Source organism: Tasmannia lanceolata, unplaced genomic scaffold (genome assembly GCF_043159265.1).
Source record: "Tasmannia lanceolata isolate RefF3 unplaced genomic scaffold, GAP_Taslan_0.1 ptg000002l, whole genome shotgun sequence".
NCBI classification, from domain to species: Eukaryota; Viridiplantae; Streptophyta; class Magnoliopsida; order Canellales; family Winteraceae; genus Tasmannia; species Tasmannia lanceolata.
This window is the reverse complement of record NW_027518679.1, coordinates 56,230,948-56,249,449: the sequence shown is the minus strand read 5'-3', so window position 1 is coordinate 56,249,449 and position 18,502 is coordinate 56,230,948. Positions and strand designations below refer to the sequence as shown.

At 40.4% G+C, this 18,502-nt stretch overlaps 1 protein-coding gene and 1 pseudogene across 1 annotated transcript; both read right to left on the bottom strand.

Moving 5' to 3' along the window:
- Positions 1 to 4,286: 4,286 nt before the first annotated feature.
- On the bottom strand, positions 4,287 to 7,195 carry LOC143880073 (putative receptor-like protein kinase At5g24010 pseudogene; annotated as a pseudogene).
- Positions 7,196 to 11,687: 4,492 nt separating this feature from the next.
- On the bottom strand, positions 11,688 to 14,633 carry LOC143880065 (putative receptor-like protein kinase At5g24010). The gene has a single exon (XM_077382835.1). The coding sequence runs from the start codon at positions 14,454 to 14,456 to the stop codon at positions 11,946 to 11,948; it is 2,511 nt and encodes an 836-aa protein (XP_077238950.1). The 5' UTR covers positions 14,457 to 14,633; the 3' UTR covers positions 11,688 to 11,945.
- Between the last annotated feature and the right edge of the window lie 3,869 nt (positions 14,634 to 18,502).

Genomic DNA, 18,502 nt, shown 5'->3' with positions numbered 1-18,502 from the left:
CTTGCGGCACTTGCTTTTGATGTTTATTGCATTTTTTAATCTATTATTGATGACTTTTATGCATTCAGCTGAGTTTGAGAGGTGTTAATATCAAATGCAGAGGGGTGCAAATGAGTGATCCCAAGCATAACAAAGGTTTTGGTGTAAAGAAATCTGGTCTAGCTTCATCTATGCCGGTCTAAGATGCTCCTTTGCTCTATCATGTGTCATCTTATTAACAAGCTAAAATCTAGGATAGACTCTCTAGGTTTTTTACTTCATCATTAGGGACTAAAACAGATTAATAAAAAATAAATTACGGGCAATATCGTAAATGTAGCCAGCCTATCGTTTATTATTTTGTTTTGTGTGGTTCCTTCCATGGTTTAAAATTTCGGACCGAAACCGAAATCGAAATTTTCCGAAATTCAATTTTTCACCAGATTTCGGAATTTTGGTCCGGAATTTCAGCCGAAATTTGGTCCCAAATTACCAAATTCCGGACCGTAATTTTGGTTTTTGGTGGGGTCCGAAACGGTTACCGAAACCGAGATTTTAAACTATGGTTCCTTTACATGGATTGTTGAGGTTATTTACTTGAAACTAGAAAAAGTTTATTGCTAAGACACGTGGGGTTTATTATTTATTTTTGGATGTATACTGTAAGATAAGGTCTAGTGGGGGCCACCTGTTATATAATCCGAATAATTAAACTTTATAAGATAATTCTAATTTCTAACCAATCTACATGTCGGTACAAAATGGAGGGCTCAAAATGCTGAGAGATAACGTTATGGAAATGTAACATCCCGGAAGGGTTTTTTCTTTCTCTAAGTTCAAATCTGCAGTTGGGACAGATCATCTTTTGTTAATTGATACCGTCGAGATAAATTTAGAAGAGAATAACCATCTAGGAAATCCAAGCCTCTACAGATACCACAATACACAGGGACGACAGATTAGATACAGATAGAACCTGTAAATTGATGAGGACCGCATATTGGGGAGCCCCATAGCATCACAATTCCCCTCTCTATATTGGTGTTGGATCACCGGGCTCAAGAGTTCCACGAGAGCTAGAATTTCCTTCTCCAATAGTAATGAATGGACCAGGGGCACAAACCTTTCTTACAAATGAAATCCACCAGGACTTTGTTGTCCGTCTTCAGCAACCATATTAGTACCGATTACTATAGGAGGAGGCAAGCTTTTTCATTGCTGAGAACCCCACCCCCTCCAGAGATTTCCGGATTCCCTTTAGCTGCCCCATCAATGTTTAGCTTCAATGCTCCTACATCGGGCCTTTTCCACCATATCCAAGTTTCTTTGACTCGTTTATAGGTGCTCGGGTCTTCATCTTTAAAATTTCCTAGGCTAACCTTTCCACCATAGATGGCTCTCGAGAGTCGAGACCCCTTAGCAGAATAGGTCAATGACCTAAGATCCTCCACAATCCTTTTGGTTGCCAGTAAAATTTTATCCTAGGTCCTTTTCAAAATTTTTTTTTTTATCCTAGGAGCTTTTTAATCCCAACAGTGAAGTCAATGGGATTTGCTAGGTTTTTTTTTTTCCTACAATTCCTAAAATTCCCTTCAAAATTTAGGGGTGTCATTACCAAATATGGGAAGGGAGGAGAGAGAGGGAAGAGAGAGAAAGAGAGAGGACATAATTCCCTAGGAAAGAAAAAGAGGTGACAAGGAGTCCATGTCATACTCATAAGCAATCATTACAAGAGTGGGATTAAAAAAATTATAGTGCTAAAAGGCAAGCAAACCTGGGATGGGACGAAAATCCTGGCGAAAATTGTCTAAATATCGTTTGCTAAATTGCTAAAAGCAAATAAATGATCAACAGGCTCAGATTTGCTATGGAGGTAACAACACATTTGGATGCTAAATGGATTTTCTTATCCTTGATCATCGAACTATGTCTAACGAGGTTCGACATCTCCTCTTTGCAACACTGTCATCCGATGACGTTGCAGGTGGAGTTTAACAGAGAAACAATTCCACTCATCTGTATGTAGCACCCAAATTCATCCAAGAGATATTCTCCTCCTTTAAGAGAGCAAGAGTCTTACTTACCTAGTTCTCTACTTCGTTCCCGAACCCTTTAAACTCTTCAAAGGTTCCCCACTTATGTTGCTCCATCCATACCCGAAAAACACGAAGTAGACAAATCTTCCTCTCAATGGACAACAAAAGGGTCTACACACAGCAGTATGAATCAACCCCAACAAATTCACTATCCTTCCACTCTTGGGAGTCTTTGTCATTTTAACCAACAGACACGGTTCAAACGTTGGAAAGGGGTCCACTTGAATCACATACAATGGACCTACCTAGACCAACCCAGTGAACCTGTTAAGGTTAAAATGACTAGATCGAAGGAGTGAAGATATGTTGAGTTTACTGCGTCTCTTGCCCTTATCAGGACATTGACAGTGTTGAATCAAGCAAAGAGTGCTTGAAACATTACACCCTAGGTATCAAGTTTGGAATACCTAGACTGCTGCCTCCGGCTCCTATATATAGAGATACACTAGGGTTATTGACTGGTTAATGGACTCTAGCCCATGTAGGCCTATTACACCGGTCCATTATCTTATTGTGCTTATATTATAACATAATTAGGATTATACTATATACCCAACAATCTACTTCTATATTCTACATATAGCACAATTCAATAGATAGATAATGTGATGTCCAAGGTACCTTTCCTCGTTTAAAACTCCATGTTTTTTTCTCAAAAACATGTTATACAACCAATTTGGAATCTAAACAAATTAGTTTTTGAAAAAAATAGAAATCCAATTTCCCATGGTCGAAGGTACCAATAAATAGCTTACTGAGATAAATTCCCTACTTCAGAAATATGTTAACTCTAATAATCCTATAGTGTAAACCACAACAATTGCATCATTCCAACTTGTAGGAGTAACTTCCTTTTAGTCAACTTTCCACTTCCCTAGAGCCCATCGCCAACTGCCCAACAGTGCCATCTTGCTCTCTAAACATCTCATTAATAACAACTAGTATGTCTGCGGCCGTCGCTAACCCCCAATATTGCTATTGCAGCATGCAGGTTATTGACACAGACAACACTTGCCATGTTACTATCGTCGTGCCACTTTATGGAAAAATCCTCGTCAGTGGCACTTGGATTTGGTACTCCAAGCACTCGTGGTTAGAACCAAGGTTTTAAATTTTGGATTTCAGTGAGGAATGAAACCGAAATTGCCAAATTTTCAGAAATTTTGGCCAAATTTTTTATAAAATATTAATTTTTTATTTCTTTACAGAATTTCTGAAATTTCTGCCCAAAAAGCCGATATTTCGAACTCCTTTACCGAATTTCTTCTGAAATTTTGGGATTTTGGCTAAAATTTCGGTTTCCGTGAGGACCAAAATAATCCCCGAAACCGAAATTTAAAACCTTGGTTAGAATATAGTTGATCATTGTGTTGTGATTACTTTAGTCTTCTACCTCATCCAGTCCACGAAATTAGGACCGGGTTTTTCATTATAATTCAACAATCTAGCTTAGGGGAATGGCGAGTGACAACTCTAAATTTTGAAGGAACATGAAAGGCAAATTATTAAATAAGCATCCACATCTTATTTATTTAATTTCATGACATATAACCAACAGGTCTAGGTTCTCTACCTCGTTGATTCCGCACATTGATGTCCCATCCATAGGACCCACTATCCCGTGGATCAGGAGAAAAATGAATTTTCTCCAATGGGCATCGGGAACCCATTCATGCAACAATGGCCATCGGCTTTTGTGTTAGACCATACTTGCCCTGAACAGGTGGGTTCATCTAACCCATCATGTTTAATATGATCTCCAATTTGGATTTGCCCTCCGAGCATCTATGTGTGTCTATCCTTTGGGCATCAAAACCCTTTGCCTGTTAAGTTACACTCACTGCCTCGGAAACATGAAGAGGGACACAATAGCTTATGCTATGGCATATGACAGTTAAACTCTCCACAATATTCCTTATCCCCGTACGAATTTAGTAGTTACTCTAGCTAAAATTGGAGACCCGGCGACCCGACTTCTGCTATGGCATATGACCGTCTCTACTTTGTTACTAGCCAGCAAACAAAAAGCCTAATGCCAGTTGGCGAGCAGGGATTAGAGGGGTTCCTAACTCTGATAGTCTTGGTGATATAACAGGACTCATTTTTTTCATGGTCGCGAAACATCCCCTAACAGTTGGTCACTTTGTTTTATACATTCCACTAACGCAAGAACATTGTAGCTGCAATGGCATGGTTGGCAACACACCTCAATCACACAGACATTTCAAAAATATTTCCAAATCAAATATTTAAAATATGATAGAAAGAAACGAAAGCTTCAAATATGCTCATCATCACAGAAATGCCTCTTTCCGTACTCGACTATGGAATCAAGGATCTTCAAATTTCATCTACATATATGCCGGTACTTTTTACTAACCCAGAATTTATCTAGAACCCACATCTTAAATTTTATTAATAATTGTAAAAAACATACTAGAAGGGGACGTAAATTGAGAGCAACCACTGCATCACCTGCCTTCATGGGTTATCAGCTGTGAGAAAACTTGGCTTGTATTTATATCCAATTGCTCGTCGCTCACCTCAGCAACATCAGCTCTGTCCATTCTTATCCTGCTAGAAGGTGCTCGTTGAACAATCAGCAGTGGAATCTCGGACACACTGGTGCCCGCAGTATCTTCGTAAGGTTCTCTCTGCATTGCAGTCTCTTGGAGTTGGAGTGCATACTCTAAGTTCCACAGGACATCACTGATTGTAGGCCTATCAACACCAAATTCAGCAAGACATTTCTCTGCAGTCTCCCCATATTTCCTCAGAGAATTTGAATTGATCCGATCCACAATTCGGGGGTCTACAATCTGTTCTAGCAACCCCCTCTTTTGACAGTGCATTGCCCATTGTGCTAAGTTCTCTTGTTCGTTTGAAAGCGTGGAATCGATCACAGGCCTCGCACACATGACTTCAAGAAGAACAACTCCAAATGAATAGATGTCAGACTTCTCGGTCAGCTGATGCCGCTTATAGTACTCCGGATCGAGATAACCGAAGCTACCTTTGACAGTTGTGCTTACATGAGTCTCATTCAAAGAAGGCCCAAACTTTGACAGGCCAAAATCAGCAACCTTAGCCACATAATCCTCATCGAGTAAAATGTTAGATGACTTCACATCACGATGTATGATTCTCTCTGAAGATCCTGTGTGGAGATAGTGAAGACCTCTCGCAGAACCAATGCAAATTTTGAGCCTTTGTGTCCAAGACAAACAGGGCAAATCCGAACCATATAGATGTTTATTCAGTGACCCCTTCTCCATGAATTCATTAACCAATATCATTTCAGACTGTTCTTCACAGTATCCGATCAGTGAAACCAGATGTCGATGGCGAATTCTGGTTAAGACCATGATCTCGTTATAAAACTCTGGAAGGCCCTGCCTAGACCCCGGCATTTTTCTTTTGACCGCAACTTTGGTTCCGTCTCTAAGTACACCTTTGTAGACCTTACCAAATCCACCTGAACCAATGATAGAGTCCTTGTCAAAGTTGTTAGTTGCTACCATTAAGTCAGCAAATGAGATCTGTAGGCCGGGGTTTACACTCGGAGAAGGGGATGGAGTGCTTCCTTCTGCTTGATATGTTCCAAAAGTATACGAATTCCCTCCATCTAATGGCATGTGCATAAACTCGATAGCAGTTTCAATTGGTTTCTTTCGTTTTAGACGTTTGGCCACCAAGAACCATATGAAGATCAATAAAGCGATAATAGCTAGGCCACCGAGAATCGAAGTGATCAGAACAACAACTGGAAACTTTTTCTTCGATCCACTTCCCAAATTCGAATTGGCAGAGACCACTCCATCTAGACCACCCATGGAATTGTTTATCTTCATGATTTCCAATCCATTTAGTGTAGCGTTTTTCTTTGAAGGGCTACTCATAGCTGAAGGGCCAACGCTTACATGAATAAACCCTTTGCTGTCAGGATCAGCAACATAGTCTAAGTAGAAAGGGGTAGCAGGAGTTTGAAGGGTTATTTCAGAGGGATGTAAATCTTTATACGCGAAATAATCATTGATGTAAACATTGAAATACAATTGAGTAGGGGATTGTGCCGACTGGCCAATGATATCACAGAAATGCATCCGAATAAGGTACTTATAATCCGAATCCACAGGGAAAACCCAAGTCAAATTGAAATTCGGGTCGATGATGTTCATCTTGTTCATCACCCGAGCAGTGTTATAGACACTATCAGGAGCGATTTCACGGCTATATGTCTGATAATGAATTTGAGCAGTGAAATTTATGGCCATAGCTGAAGAGTCCAGTAGAAGAAAATCATCATCTGGAAGCCAAATCCTCCATAGAGTGTCATTATAAGGGGTGAGTTTTGGACCTCCTACATTGATTCTATGAACTGTCTCTAATCTCTGCTCTGATATTCTATCAAATTCCTTGAATCCCTCTGCAGATACATACTTTGGAGTACCCCCAATAAGATTTTCAGGAACAGAAAAGACTTCAATAGCATTTACAAAGGCTATTGAAGAACTACTCGAAGGCATAAAGGAGATTACAAGTTTCTCTGCATCTACCCTGATTAAATACTCTTTCACAACATGGGTTTTGTTAGGAAAGCTGAAATTACTCAACAGCATGGACCCAAGAGCTAAAACATTGAAAACAGGAGAGTGGAGATCATAACCTTCAGCTGAGAAAGGGAAGAAATGAAAGCGTACCATATGGGTGCCTCTGCTGTTTATCTTGAACTCGTAGGAAGTGAGTTTGGTGAAAATCCTTGCAGTTTGGTAGAGAGGTGAGGAATCTGAAAGTGGGTTTGGATCATTGAGAGAGATTGTCTGAGTTGGAGAGTGGTGGATGAAATCAGAGTCGCTTATGAAAATTCGGTTATCAACTGGGGTGTTGGAGGTTGATCCGCAGTCTAAGAGATAGTTATCTGGAGGAGTGAAAACTGATGAGTTGAACTGAAATAGGGAGAAGAAGAGAAGAAGAAGACTAATTTGGATTTTCATATGCTTTTGGAGATAATCCATTGATGAAATTGTGGAGAGACTGGTTTTGGATTAGCAGAGAGAGAGAGAGAGCTGAATTTTCGGACAATGATATTAGAGGCTTAGAGCAAATAAGTCAGGAATGTTTCTGTGATATTATTTTACATTTTTTATTGTTCCGAATTGACTTTGGACTGGGGTGACACCCCAAGTCAAGAACACTGGCTACTGCTAGTACAACTTGCGAGTTAGCATAACATTGTGGATCGCCTGATGATTTTGTACCATAAAAACAATGGCATGTGTCTGATCATTTATAACGTGTCTCACTCGCGCGAGTGAGATTAGCAATGGCATTTTTGTGTCTTGGTGGGAACACTTTCCTTACTATGACTTGGTAAAGAGAAAGAAGCACGAACACGCGTCTTTGCGCGTGAATATGTGGTACTGGGGCCCACTTTCGTCACGTTCTCAGATTAACGGTTAGGTAAGTCTGCAGTAGCGCCACTGTTGGGCGACTTTTGTCCCCAATTCATGAGAAAAAAGGTTTCTGCATGTTTAGGCGATCATTTTGTAGACAGGAAACGCCTCAAAATACACGAAATTGAGGTTCTGTTCAATCTATAGGGTCTGGCTTGTTCTGAGCTGTGACTGAATAACGACTTTTGTCCCCGATAACTTTTGATAGATCTGAATTGTCCGTTTGATAGATCTTGCTTTTGGATCATCTAAGGTCCAATAATGTCTAATTTTCCCCATTGACATGCGGTAAAAACTTAGGGGGCTTCAGCAATGCCAAGTTTCTAAGAACAATGCATCAGTTCGATAGTTTGATGATAATTTTTTCAGGGAAAAGCTCCCATTGACAATTTACGGGTGCAACTCAGGTCAGGTTCAACCCAAAAGAAAATTGGGTCGGGTTGGGTGTCTTCCGGGTCATGTTTGGGTTCGGGTTGGGAAAACCCAACCCGGATTGAGTTCTTGTATGGTTCATGTTGAGGGCTTGCGCAACCTGACCCAATTGAAACCCGACATTTTTTTTTATCGTTTTTATTTTTTATTTTTAGTTTTTAGCTTGCTTAAAGCCTCGAATTCGGCTGGGTTGGAACTCGGGTCGGGTTCAGGTTGGAAAAAAAAATGGTTCCCCAGGTCGGGTCGGGTTGAACCTCATCGGGTTGGAACTTGAGTTGGGTCAGATTGGGTTCGAGTTGGCCTCAACCCGACCCGAGTTGCACCCCTAATTGATATGACAATTGAGGAAAGGATTGAACCGGCAAATAGAAGTAAAATGGAAGGCAATGTTTATTTCAAGGATGAAAAACTATAGGAGGCTAGGCAACAGTACGAAATGCTTACTGACTTGGTACCTTACATTCTTTAGTTGTCTTTCTTTCTTATATAATGTATTATGCATTCACGAAGGCATTGTTTCGTCTGTTTGAATTTGTTTCTCATCAGGATACATTGTTAGAAAAGGAAATTTCCTACTTTTAACCTATCTAATAGTAAGTTTCTTATACGGACATAAGATATTATATCTACTTAGGGGTGGCAAAATTGGCTGAATCAAACCAGAACCGAGCCAAAACCGAACCGAAAATTTGGTGTCGGTTTGGTTATTCAAATTTCGGTTTGGTTCGGTTTGGGGATCAAACCGAACCGAAACCGAACCTAAAATTCGGTTTCAGTTCGGTTTTGGTTTGGTAAAACCAAACCGATTCAAATTTTGGTTCGGTACGGTTTGGGGGTCGAACCGAACTGAAACCGAACCATTGCCACCCCTATATCTACTTAACCTATTGAAAATTCAATATGTTAGTAGTTATAATCATATTATTATATAAAAAATTAATAATTAATAATTGATTAAAACATTTTGACAAATCAACCACTAAATCTTTTTGATGTTTGTCAAATCCGATACTTGATCTGTGTAGGATTCTGATGCTCGTACTCGTACTAAAGTAGCATACATGTTGGAGGTGAAAATGGAAAACTATGGATCTGCCGGTATGTGGCCTGACTGGTAAGGACCTCCGTGAGATAGTATCAGACCGGACTCTGGCAGTTGGCTTGTGGAGAGAAACACCCCGAGCCAAGTGGCTCCAAACTCTGATCTTGGAGCAAGTCTGGCGTAGCCAAAAGCGAGAAGAACGAGTCGGGGGCTGATTTTGGCCGACCTCTGATCGAATATCCTTCGAATCCACGAAAGGCTGCTCTTTGAATCCACAAAGTATAAATTAGAACCAAGAAGAAAATCCTTCTTTCTTTAATTCAGCAAATAAAAGTAAAATCTTGCAACAAGCCTTGCACGCTAGGCTTTTATAAAGATAAGTTTCCTACTATATATAAAATTCCAAATCCTATAGATACTAAACCATTAGACCATATTGGATAACTGCCTACCCCTAAATAAACTCCTAACTAAAAACAAATACTACATCAGCCACTAAAGCAAATTCCTATTGTATACAAGACTCTCATACGTAACTAGACTCCTGGAGTTTTTATTTTTTTAAATCCTTATCGTCAGGCAACCAAGAAACATGGGCGTTTCCACTTCCCTTGCCCCTGAAAAAGAGCTAGCACTGTAGAAAAGATAAAAAATTTCCTTTCAAAATGCGAAACATGGAATATATCTCATATATGGAGGGAAGGAAATGGCGCAGCACACTACCTATCCAAATGGAATTGCCCTATTAAAGGTGAACATTGTGATAATTTCCCTGATGATTTTTCTCTCATTCTTTGTAATGATGCCTCTGGCACTCGATACCCGAGAGGGTAATTTATTCTTATTCTGATCTTAATATATCCGGTAGGGGGCTTCCTAACCCCAGTTTGCCCATAAAAAAAAAAAAAAAAACCAAGAAACATGGGAGATGTGGGAAACATGGCTACGTCATAGTCCTCCCGCCGTGCCGTCTCAGTCTCCTAAAGAGCTAGTACATCATGTCATCATCTGGCGCTACCGCCACTGGCAGCCATATCAAATCCTGCCTCTGTCATACAAGATTCGATCACTTGCCAACCACCAAGTTGTCACCACTTGAGGCGACACGTAGCAGTGAATCTAGCATCCCCCTCAAAGCCATACACGCATGGCCTATTATGCCAACGGTCCAGCGATATACACATTGCCACATCGCCGTCACATCGCGCACAGGATTTCAGAACCTCCATATTAAGGGGAACCCGCCACTCTAGAAGGACACTCTCCATCTCCAAGAAACTAAGACAACCAGAGCACTCAGAGAGCTCCTCCTTTATCCTCTGGTAAATTGTAAGAACGGTGGTGGAATCAGTACACGGGCAAAAGCAAGATTGCGCTAAACATAAACAAATGTCTTTCCACCAACTGAACCAAGATTCTAGTTACTAGATGAATCCATGATGATGAATTGAAATGCATAAGAATAAAACATACCAATTGATTGATTGTTACCACCAATCTCTGCTTGATCTACTCCCTGCTAGGTGACCGGCATTTCTCAAACCCAAGCCGTTCTGGAAGTCGAAGTAGTAGCTTCTCGCGTTGCACGGATGAAGGAGGAAGAGGAGAACTTCTTGGTGGGATCCAATCCCTGGGCACTTATATTGTGGATTGATGCATTTCAGTTAAAAAACCTGAAGTGGCAAAGCCTTGGGCTGAAATCCCTTTGGCTTAAATGTTGCTTCCAAAACAACTAGAAAACCAACTGAGAGAGAGAGAGAGAGAGAGAGGGGGGGGGGGGGGGGGAACTATGGGGAGGGTTGGATGAATTTTGCACTATGGAGTTGTGCTTACTCACCAAAATAGAAGGAAGATGGAAGGCAGTGTTTATTTTGAGGATGAAAAACTATTGGAGACTAGGCAACAGTATGAAAATGGGTGCTGACTTTTGAAGTATTAGTACCCTACATTCTTCACTTGTCTTTCTTTCTTATATACTGTGGAATTTGCTAGGGACCATCGCAGAAGGAATTTCGCGGAACGGCTGTTGCATTAGAGCGCAGCCACCTCAGATGAATTAAATGAACAAGACAAAATCTCAGCCTATGTGGCTTCACTCTCACACAACAGCCGTTCCCCGAAATGCCTTCTGCTATGGTCCCTAGCAAATCCCATAATGTATTATACATTGACAAAGGCTTTGTTTCATCTGTAGTGATTTTTTTTCTCATTAGAATAAGTGGTGCAAAATAAGAAAATTTCTAATTTTTACCAATCCTAATAGTATGTTTCTTATATGGAAATAAAAAATTATATCTACTCAACCTGTTAAAATTTTCAATATGTAACTAGTTATAATCATATTATTATATAAAATAATTAAAATTTGAGAATTTATTAAAATATTTCGAGGAATCCACTACTCGTTCATTTTTTGTTGAACCTGATACTTGATACCTGCGTAGGATTCCGATTCTCGTACCCGTACTAAAGTAAGAAAGCCAAATATCTATCTCTTCTTATGAAAAAGGATTTGGAAATTATAGGGATTTGGTCCCACTCCAAATCTCAAACCTTAAAACTGGTGACAAATGCAAGATTTGGTTCGGATTTCCAAATCCAAATCAAGGGATAAACAAATGGGCTCTTAGATGCTTTAGTACATAAGCAAATAACCATTTATGCCTTGGTGATGACAGCATGACAAAGTGTAGAACAAATCATTAGAGAAGAACCTAACCAGATTAAAAGCTTACAGAAGTCTTTTAATAGTACAATTTCAGACCAAATGAATAACTTACAGAAACTTTATAGCACTGCAATTAGAAATTACAAACCATTAGCTCCAGAATAAGTTCAAGGAGTAGGAAGTGGGGAACTTTAGGTGATTACACCAAGTTGATTATCTGTTGATCATCCATTTTGTTTTCCAGAACCCCGAATATTTTTTAGCCCCAAAACTGTCTATCGGCCTTCATTGCTCAGCAATTGGGAGAAAGCATCGGTCGTTAAGTCAGAACTTCCGTCGCTATTTACAGGTAAAATATGTGCCTCGATCCTTGTGGTACTAGAAGGAGCACGTCGAATTGTCGGAAACGAAGACGACTCAGAAGCATCAGTAGTGCTGTCTTCATATGGTTCTCTCTGCATTGCAGTCTCTTCGAGTTTCAGTACATATTCCAAATTCCACAACACATCACCCATTGTCGGCCTATCAACTCCATATTCAGCCAAGCAGTTTTCCGCAGTCTCCCCAAATTTCCTTAATGAATTAGAATTGATCTTGCCAACGAGTTTAGGATCTATGATCTGCTCAAGAAGACCCTTCTTTTGCCAGTACAATGCCCATTCAGCTAAGCTCACTTGTTCCCTCGAAAGGGAAGGATCGAGAGCAGGCCTCGCACAAAGAACTTCGAAAAGCACCACACCAAATGAATACACATCTGATTTATCTGTCAGATGCTGCCTTTTGAAGTACTCAGGATCAAGATACCCAAAGCTACCCTTTACGTTGGTGCTTACATGGGATTCTTCGAGACCGGGCAATGCTCTCGAAAGACCAAAATCAGCAACCTTGGCCAAATAGTTATCGTCGAGCAAAATGTTTGCTGATTTAACATCACGGTGAATGATTCCCTGTGCAGAACCAGTGTGGAGGTAGTGAAGACCCCTCGCCGAACCAATACATATCTCAAGCCTCTGCTTCCAAGACAAACAAGGTAAATCCGAACCATAGAGGTGATTTTTCAGTGTTCCATGTTCCATGAATTCATATACCAGTATCATCTCCGACTGTTCTTCACAATACCCAATTAGGGAAACAAGATGGCGATGGCGAATTTTCGATAACACCATGATCTCAGTCATGAATTCCCCAAGGCCCTGCCTAGACCCGGGCATGCTTCGTTTCACCGCAACTTTTGTACCATTTTTAAGCACCCCTCCGTAAACATTGCCGAATCCACCCGAACCAATGAGTGAATTCTCATCGAAGTTGTTAGTCGCAAACTGTATGTCAGCAAAAGATATCTTCAGACTGGGATTAATATTAGGAGCAGGAGATGCATTGGTTCTTTCAGTCCATTTACTATATGAACTCCCTCCATATACCGGCACAGGTGACCATACCATGCTGTCCCTAGGCTTTGGCTCTGGTTTTGTCGGATTCCTTCGTTTAAACACCAGAAACAATGCAATTACAACCAACAAGAGAAGGGCAAAACCTCCAAGAACTGACCCGACTAGCACACCAACATGCTTCTTCGAATTACGCTGCGGCATCATACTTATCGGACCATTAATCTTCATGATCTCCAACCCATTTAGTATTGCATTTCTTTTAGTAGTAGGATTGCTTAATTCCGAAGGACCGACGCTTATACGTATAAAACCCGATTCATCAGAATCAGCAACAAAGTCATAGTAGAATGGGGAAGCCAACGCTTGAGATGTCAAAGTCGAGGGATCAAGATCTTTATATGCAGAGTAATCATTGACATAGACATTGAAATACAGATCATGGAGCCCAGAACTTACAATGTCACAAAAATGCAACCGAACAAGGTGTCTAAAGCGCGGAGTCACAGAAAATACCCAGGTTATGTTGAAATTCGGGTTGCGTATAGAATTATCCTTGTTCATTACTTGGGCAGTGTTATAAACACTATCCGGAGCGATTTCGCGGCTAGCTCCTCCAACCTGGTACTTGAGCAACCCACTGAAAGAAACATTCTTCGCGGCGGATTTCAATCGTAGGAAATTCTCATCATTGATCCAAGTTCTCCACAGAGTGTCATTAGAAGGTGTGACTAGTGGCCCTCCAACATTAATTCTGTAGACCGTTTCTAACACCTCATCCAACAAACCATTGTAAATTTCATTTTTATCACGGCTAACAAGATGAGCGCCCTCGATCAACAGATCAGTGGGAGCAGAAAAGACCTCAATTGCGTTAACGAAAGCGAAAGAAGAAGATGATTTACTGGATGGCGTAAATAAAATTGCGAGATTGGTAGTATTAACCCTAAGGAAGAACTCTACCACAGTGGAATTGTTGTTGTTAACACTGAAATTGCTCAACAGAGGAGACCCAGAAACCGAAACATCGAAAACAGCAGAACTGAGATTGTATTCTTGAGAGGAAAAATGGAAGAAATGGAAACGTACCAGATGGGTTTTGTTGGGCATGACTTGGAACTCATAAGATGAGGGTCTTGTAAAAATCCTTGCAGTGTAGTAGAGTGGGATTGAATCAGGAGATGGGTTTGGATCTTGTAGGGGGGTCGTTTGAGATGGAGAGAGAGTGAATGAATTGGGGTTGGAATCACTAACAAAAACTCGGTTGCTAAAGTTGGTGTTAATGGTGGATCCACAGTCTATGAGATAGTTATCTGGAGGTTTGAAGGAGGTAGATGAGGAGAGGGACGTAAGGAGGAAAAAGCAGAGAAGAATTATTCGGTTATGGAGCTCCTCCATTGAACCAAACGCAATTCGTAGAACGATTTCTTCTTCTTCGTCTTCTTCTTCTTCTTTTTTCCAATTGCTGTGCAAATGAAGCTTGTGAACTTTCTACTGTTTGAGTCGTCATAAGGCGGCCATGGAAAATTCGGCATTTTCCATATTATCTTCTGGCAATGACATTGACACGACCATCATATTTGGTTATCTTTTATCATTTAAAGAGATGATAAAGGTTATTACAGTCCCCAAAAATCTCCAATTAAAAAAGGAAAAGACAGGTGGAGTTCGTGCAGCGATTAAAATAGGGTTGTGCTGTTATTATTTTTCTGTCATATACGGAATTATTAACCGCAGGCCCTTTTTTTAAATAGTGGTACGTGTCTGTTTTCCTATCTCGCCGTTGAAAAATTTTCCACTAGAAAGAGACATGAAAGAAGCCACGTCACGTGAACTTTCTAGTTTCTACCTCTTGACTTAAACAAGGGGTGACTGGAGGAGAAAACATTAGGTAAGTGCCTCCTCTACTGGGCCCTTTTGTTAACCTGGGACAGCCCCACTAGTGTATTTTCACTACTCCTTTGCACTAGGGGGGCTGTCCCAAGTAAAACAAACGGAGAATATATGATTTCCTTCATCATAGGGAATTGAGATCCGTAAGCCCTTGTTTCAATTGTTTCATCATCAATCTCTTCATTTTACAATTTACCAACTAGCGTTTGGAAGTTGTTACAATTTCCAACAATTTGCCAACATCCAATATATGAAGGGCGATGATATTTTCACCCCATGCAGTACGCATTCGCTCCCCTTTTAACGTGATTTGACGTTAAAAAGCATTAAAGTTACCCACTGTTCACGTTACAAGGGGGCGAATGGCGTGAAAAATATCATTGCCGCATCTAGGGTAAAGCACAGTTTCGGTGCGGGCCATGAGAGCAGTACCTAATCGAGATATGACCACAAAATAATAGGGGTCAATATCGGCGTAGGAAATGATATTAGCACGACCAAGTGTTAAAAAAAAGTTAGGATTGCCACTATCAAAACTGACTGAAGGAATAGTTTCCTTTTGATATCAATAAAAACTGTGCACTTGTGGAAGACTGGGTCTTGTATTTTGGAATAAAGCATAAAAGGTGACTTGGACAGCAATTGTCCTGTAAGATTAAATTCATTGGATAAGTAAGGAGGAATCAGTTAATGGAGATTTTAAATAATAATGTAGGAGTCAAGTCTAGTATTTTTCCTAAATGTATAGTGGGCCCACTTCATAGGATGATCCAAACCGTTCATTTGTTGGCACACAATGTAAATAGATGGTATCCAGTTATTCATTCCTAACCCTCGCATATGTAGATGGATGGTCCATTATAGAAACCTCTACAGATCATAGGGTTAGGATGATAGATCATAGGCTCGGCTCGACTCGTTAAGCTCAAAAGCTCGGCTCGGGCTCTGCTCTTGTTCAAACCAGGCTCAGGCTCGCGAGCCTTAACGAGCTCGGGTTATATTAAGGTCACACCCCTCATCTTCCCTGGACAGCCCTATCTAGTGTAATTTCACTACTCTTTTTACACTACGGGGGGTGGTCCAAGTAACAAATGGGGTTCCAAAAAAGAAGTGACATATTTTGCCTCCCCCTTTTACTCCTTGAACAACCCTTTTAGTGTGTGTGTGTGTGTGTATATATATATATATATATATAAAATTCTTAACGAGCTTTAACGAGCCTAGCCCGAGCTAGACCCGGCTCTGGCTAGGCTCGTTAAGGATTCTAGCCGAGCTCGAGCGAGCCTCCGAGCCCGAGCGAAAATTGACACCCTTAGTTAGGATAATCTTCTGGAGTTCATTTACGGGTTACAGCTTATTTATACTGTGGCCTAATCCTGTGAAGTGGGCCCACTGTACTTTTTGAAAATGCAGGAGTTGACGCACACGCCATATATAATCACGGGTTGATGATCCTTTTGACCACAAAAGTCGGGATCAAGATTTTGGAAGTATATTCTGGAACGAGCATCTTTTGGGACAAGCATTGTTTTCACCAAAACGAGGATATGCGGTATGGTAATATGGTGTCAGTGCCACCGAGATCGGGTCCATGAATATTATTGGCCAATGCTAGTAGATGAATTGGATTTGATCACAACCCCGCGAATCATATACATACTCATTCTAACAACCTTCGCAATACACAGAGCATAAACTCTAAATGAAGTCATCTAACCTGGACTACAACGAATGGCACAACAACTCAACCGATGAAGGTGTGACATAGAGTCTAGTGAGCAACCCACTCACTTTCCCCAATCCAGCAAGAACAAGACCTTTTAAGGCCCAACATCTGTAATGCAATAATAAAGAATAAGTCAACACCCAATGAGATTGACACGTCCTGTATGACAGAAGTCATTGATAAGTATATCACATTATCAACTTTGAGAATAACATGTGCACAACCAATTTAATCTCACTACCAATTTATGCAATTACTAGATATTGGGCAATGGCATAACTACTATATGTGGATTTAAAGAACCAAACAATCAAGAGAGTAATCACACAAAAGAATACAAAGATTTACGTGGAAAACCCTCCAACGAAGAGGGAAAAACCGAAATATCCACAATCAAAATAAGTATTACAACGTCTTTCTCTCAAGTTTTTTCACCCGAAACTTGAGCCAATACAAGAAACAAGAGAGATAAAAGGGTTACCTCGTTGCGAACAACAAAATCCACTTTCTCACCAAAAATACCCACTTCGATCTTCAAGTCGAAGAAACCCAAATCCTCGCGACGCGAAGTCTCCGTGCAATGAGAGGATGCAATGGCGTGGTGAAAATATTCAAGAAGGAACGCTCCAAAAGAGCCCTAGATTTTGTCCCTTACAAAATCCCCAAAAGAAAGCACACAAGAAACCCAAAGTTTCTTCTTCTTCTTCTTCTTCTCTCTCTCTCTCTCTCTCTCTCTCTCTCTCTCTCTCTCTCTCTCTCTCTCTCTCTCTCTCTCTCTCTCTCTCTCTCTCTCTTTTCTTTTATTGACGTTTTCCTTTTTGTTAACGTCAACACTCACACACACCCTCGCATGATTCTCTCTCACTTTCCGTTTCCCAATTGAGAAAGAACTCTTATTTCCTATTTAATATAGGTAACGAGATGTGTATGTGTGGGGCCCACACATGAGTTGGACCCACCAACACCGACGGCCTAAAACAACTTATCCATCGCTTTCCGTTCATAACAAATCCCATGATTCCTTTAAGCCACGTCAGATAAAGTTGTTACAGATCTAATCCCACGATCACATAACATGACAGATGGCTTTATTCGGAATTTATGCTAAGAATGGTCTAGATAACAAAGAACGAATGAAGAGGTGTCACGTAGGTGATACACCGGCGCAAAGATGTATGATTCCTTCTAGTATAAAAGAGGATCTTCCTGCTTATTTGAGGGGGAATGGAAAAAAGAAAGAACATTGTTCTGAAGAGAAAAACTTTATCTTCTCTAATATGTTTCTGATCTTTGATTCGATTATTAGAAGAGATGTGTCCTAATTAGCTTTCTCTTTGTTTTGATTAGATCATTTTGCTTTGAATCTTAAATGTGTTCTTTAGATTCTTGCTCTATTAATAAGAGAATTTTGTGCCTGAGATCTAAGTTATTTCATAGATCATTGCTGTAGTTCTCTTTAAACCATTCGATCTAACGGCAAGAATTTGATGATAACAGTGACCGATTATGTGAAATTGCTGAAAATGACAAAGTTTTGAAGGAATTTCGTTTTCCGATCTTCCTTGAGAGTCGGGTTCTAAAAATTTAGGGAGGGGTGCTTCTAAGATACTCGAAAAAATGTTTTCTGTGTGTCTCATTATGGTTTGTATGGTTGTGGGGCCCATTCCGACAAACTTTTCTAGATTGGTCATTTCTCATATTTTTGCCAATCGGCTTCCGATCACCGATTCGGTTGATGAAAGTTTGTCTTTTAGATCGTATGGATGATTGGATGAGTTAGATCTAAGTTTTGGATGGTGGATTAAACATGTTTATTACGAATTTT

Coding starts and splice junctions, on each gene's coding strand:
- LOC143880065 (XM_077382835.1), bottom strand. CDS start 14,456: ATGGAGGAGCTCCATAACCGAATAATTCTTCTCTGCTTTTTCCTCCTT.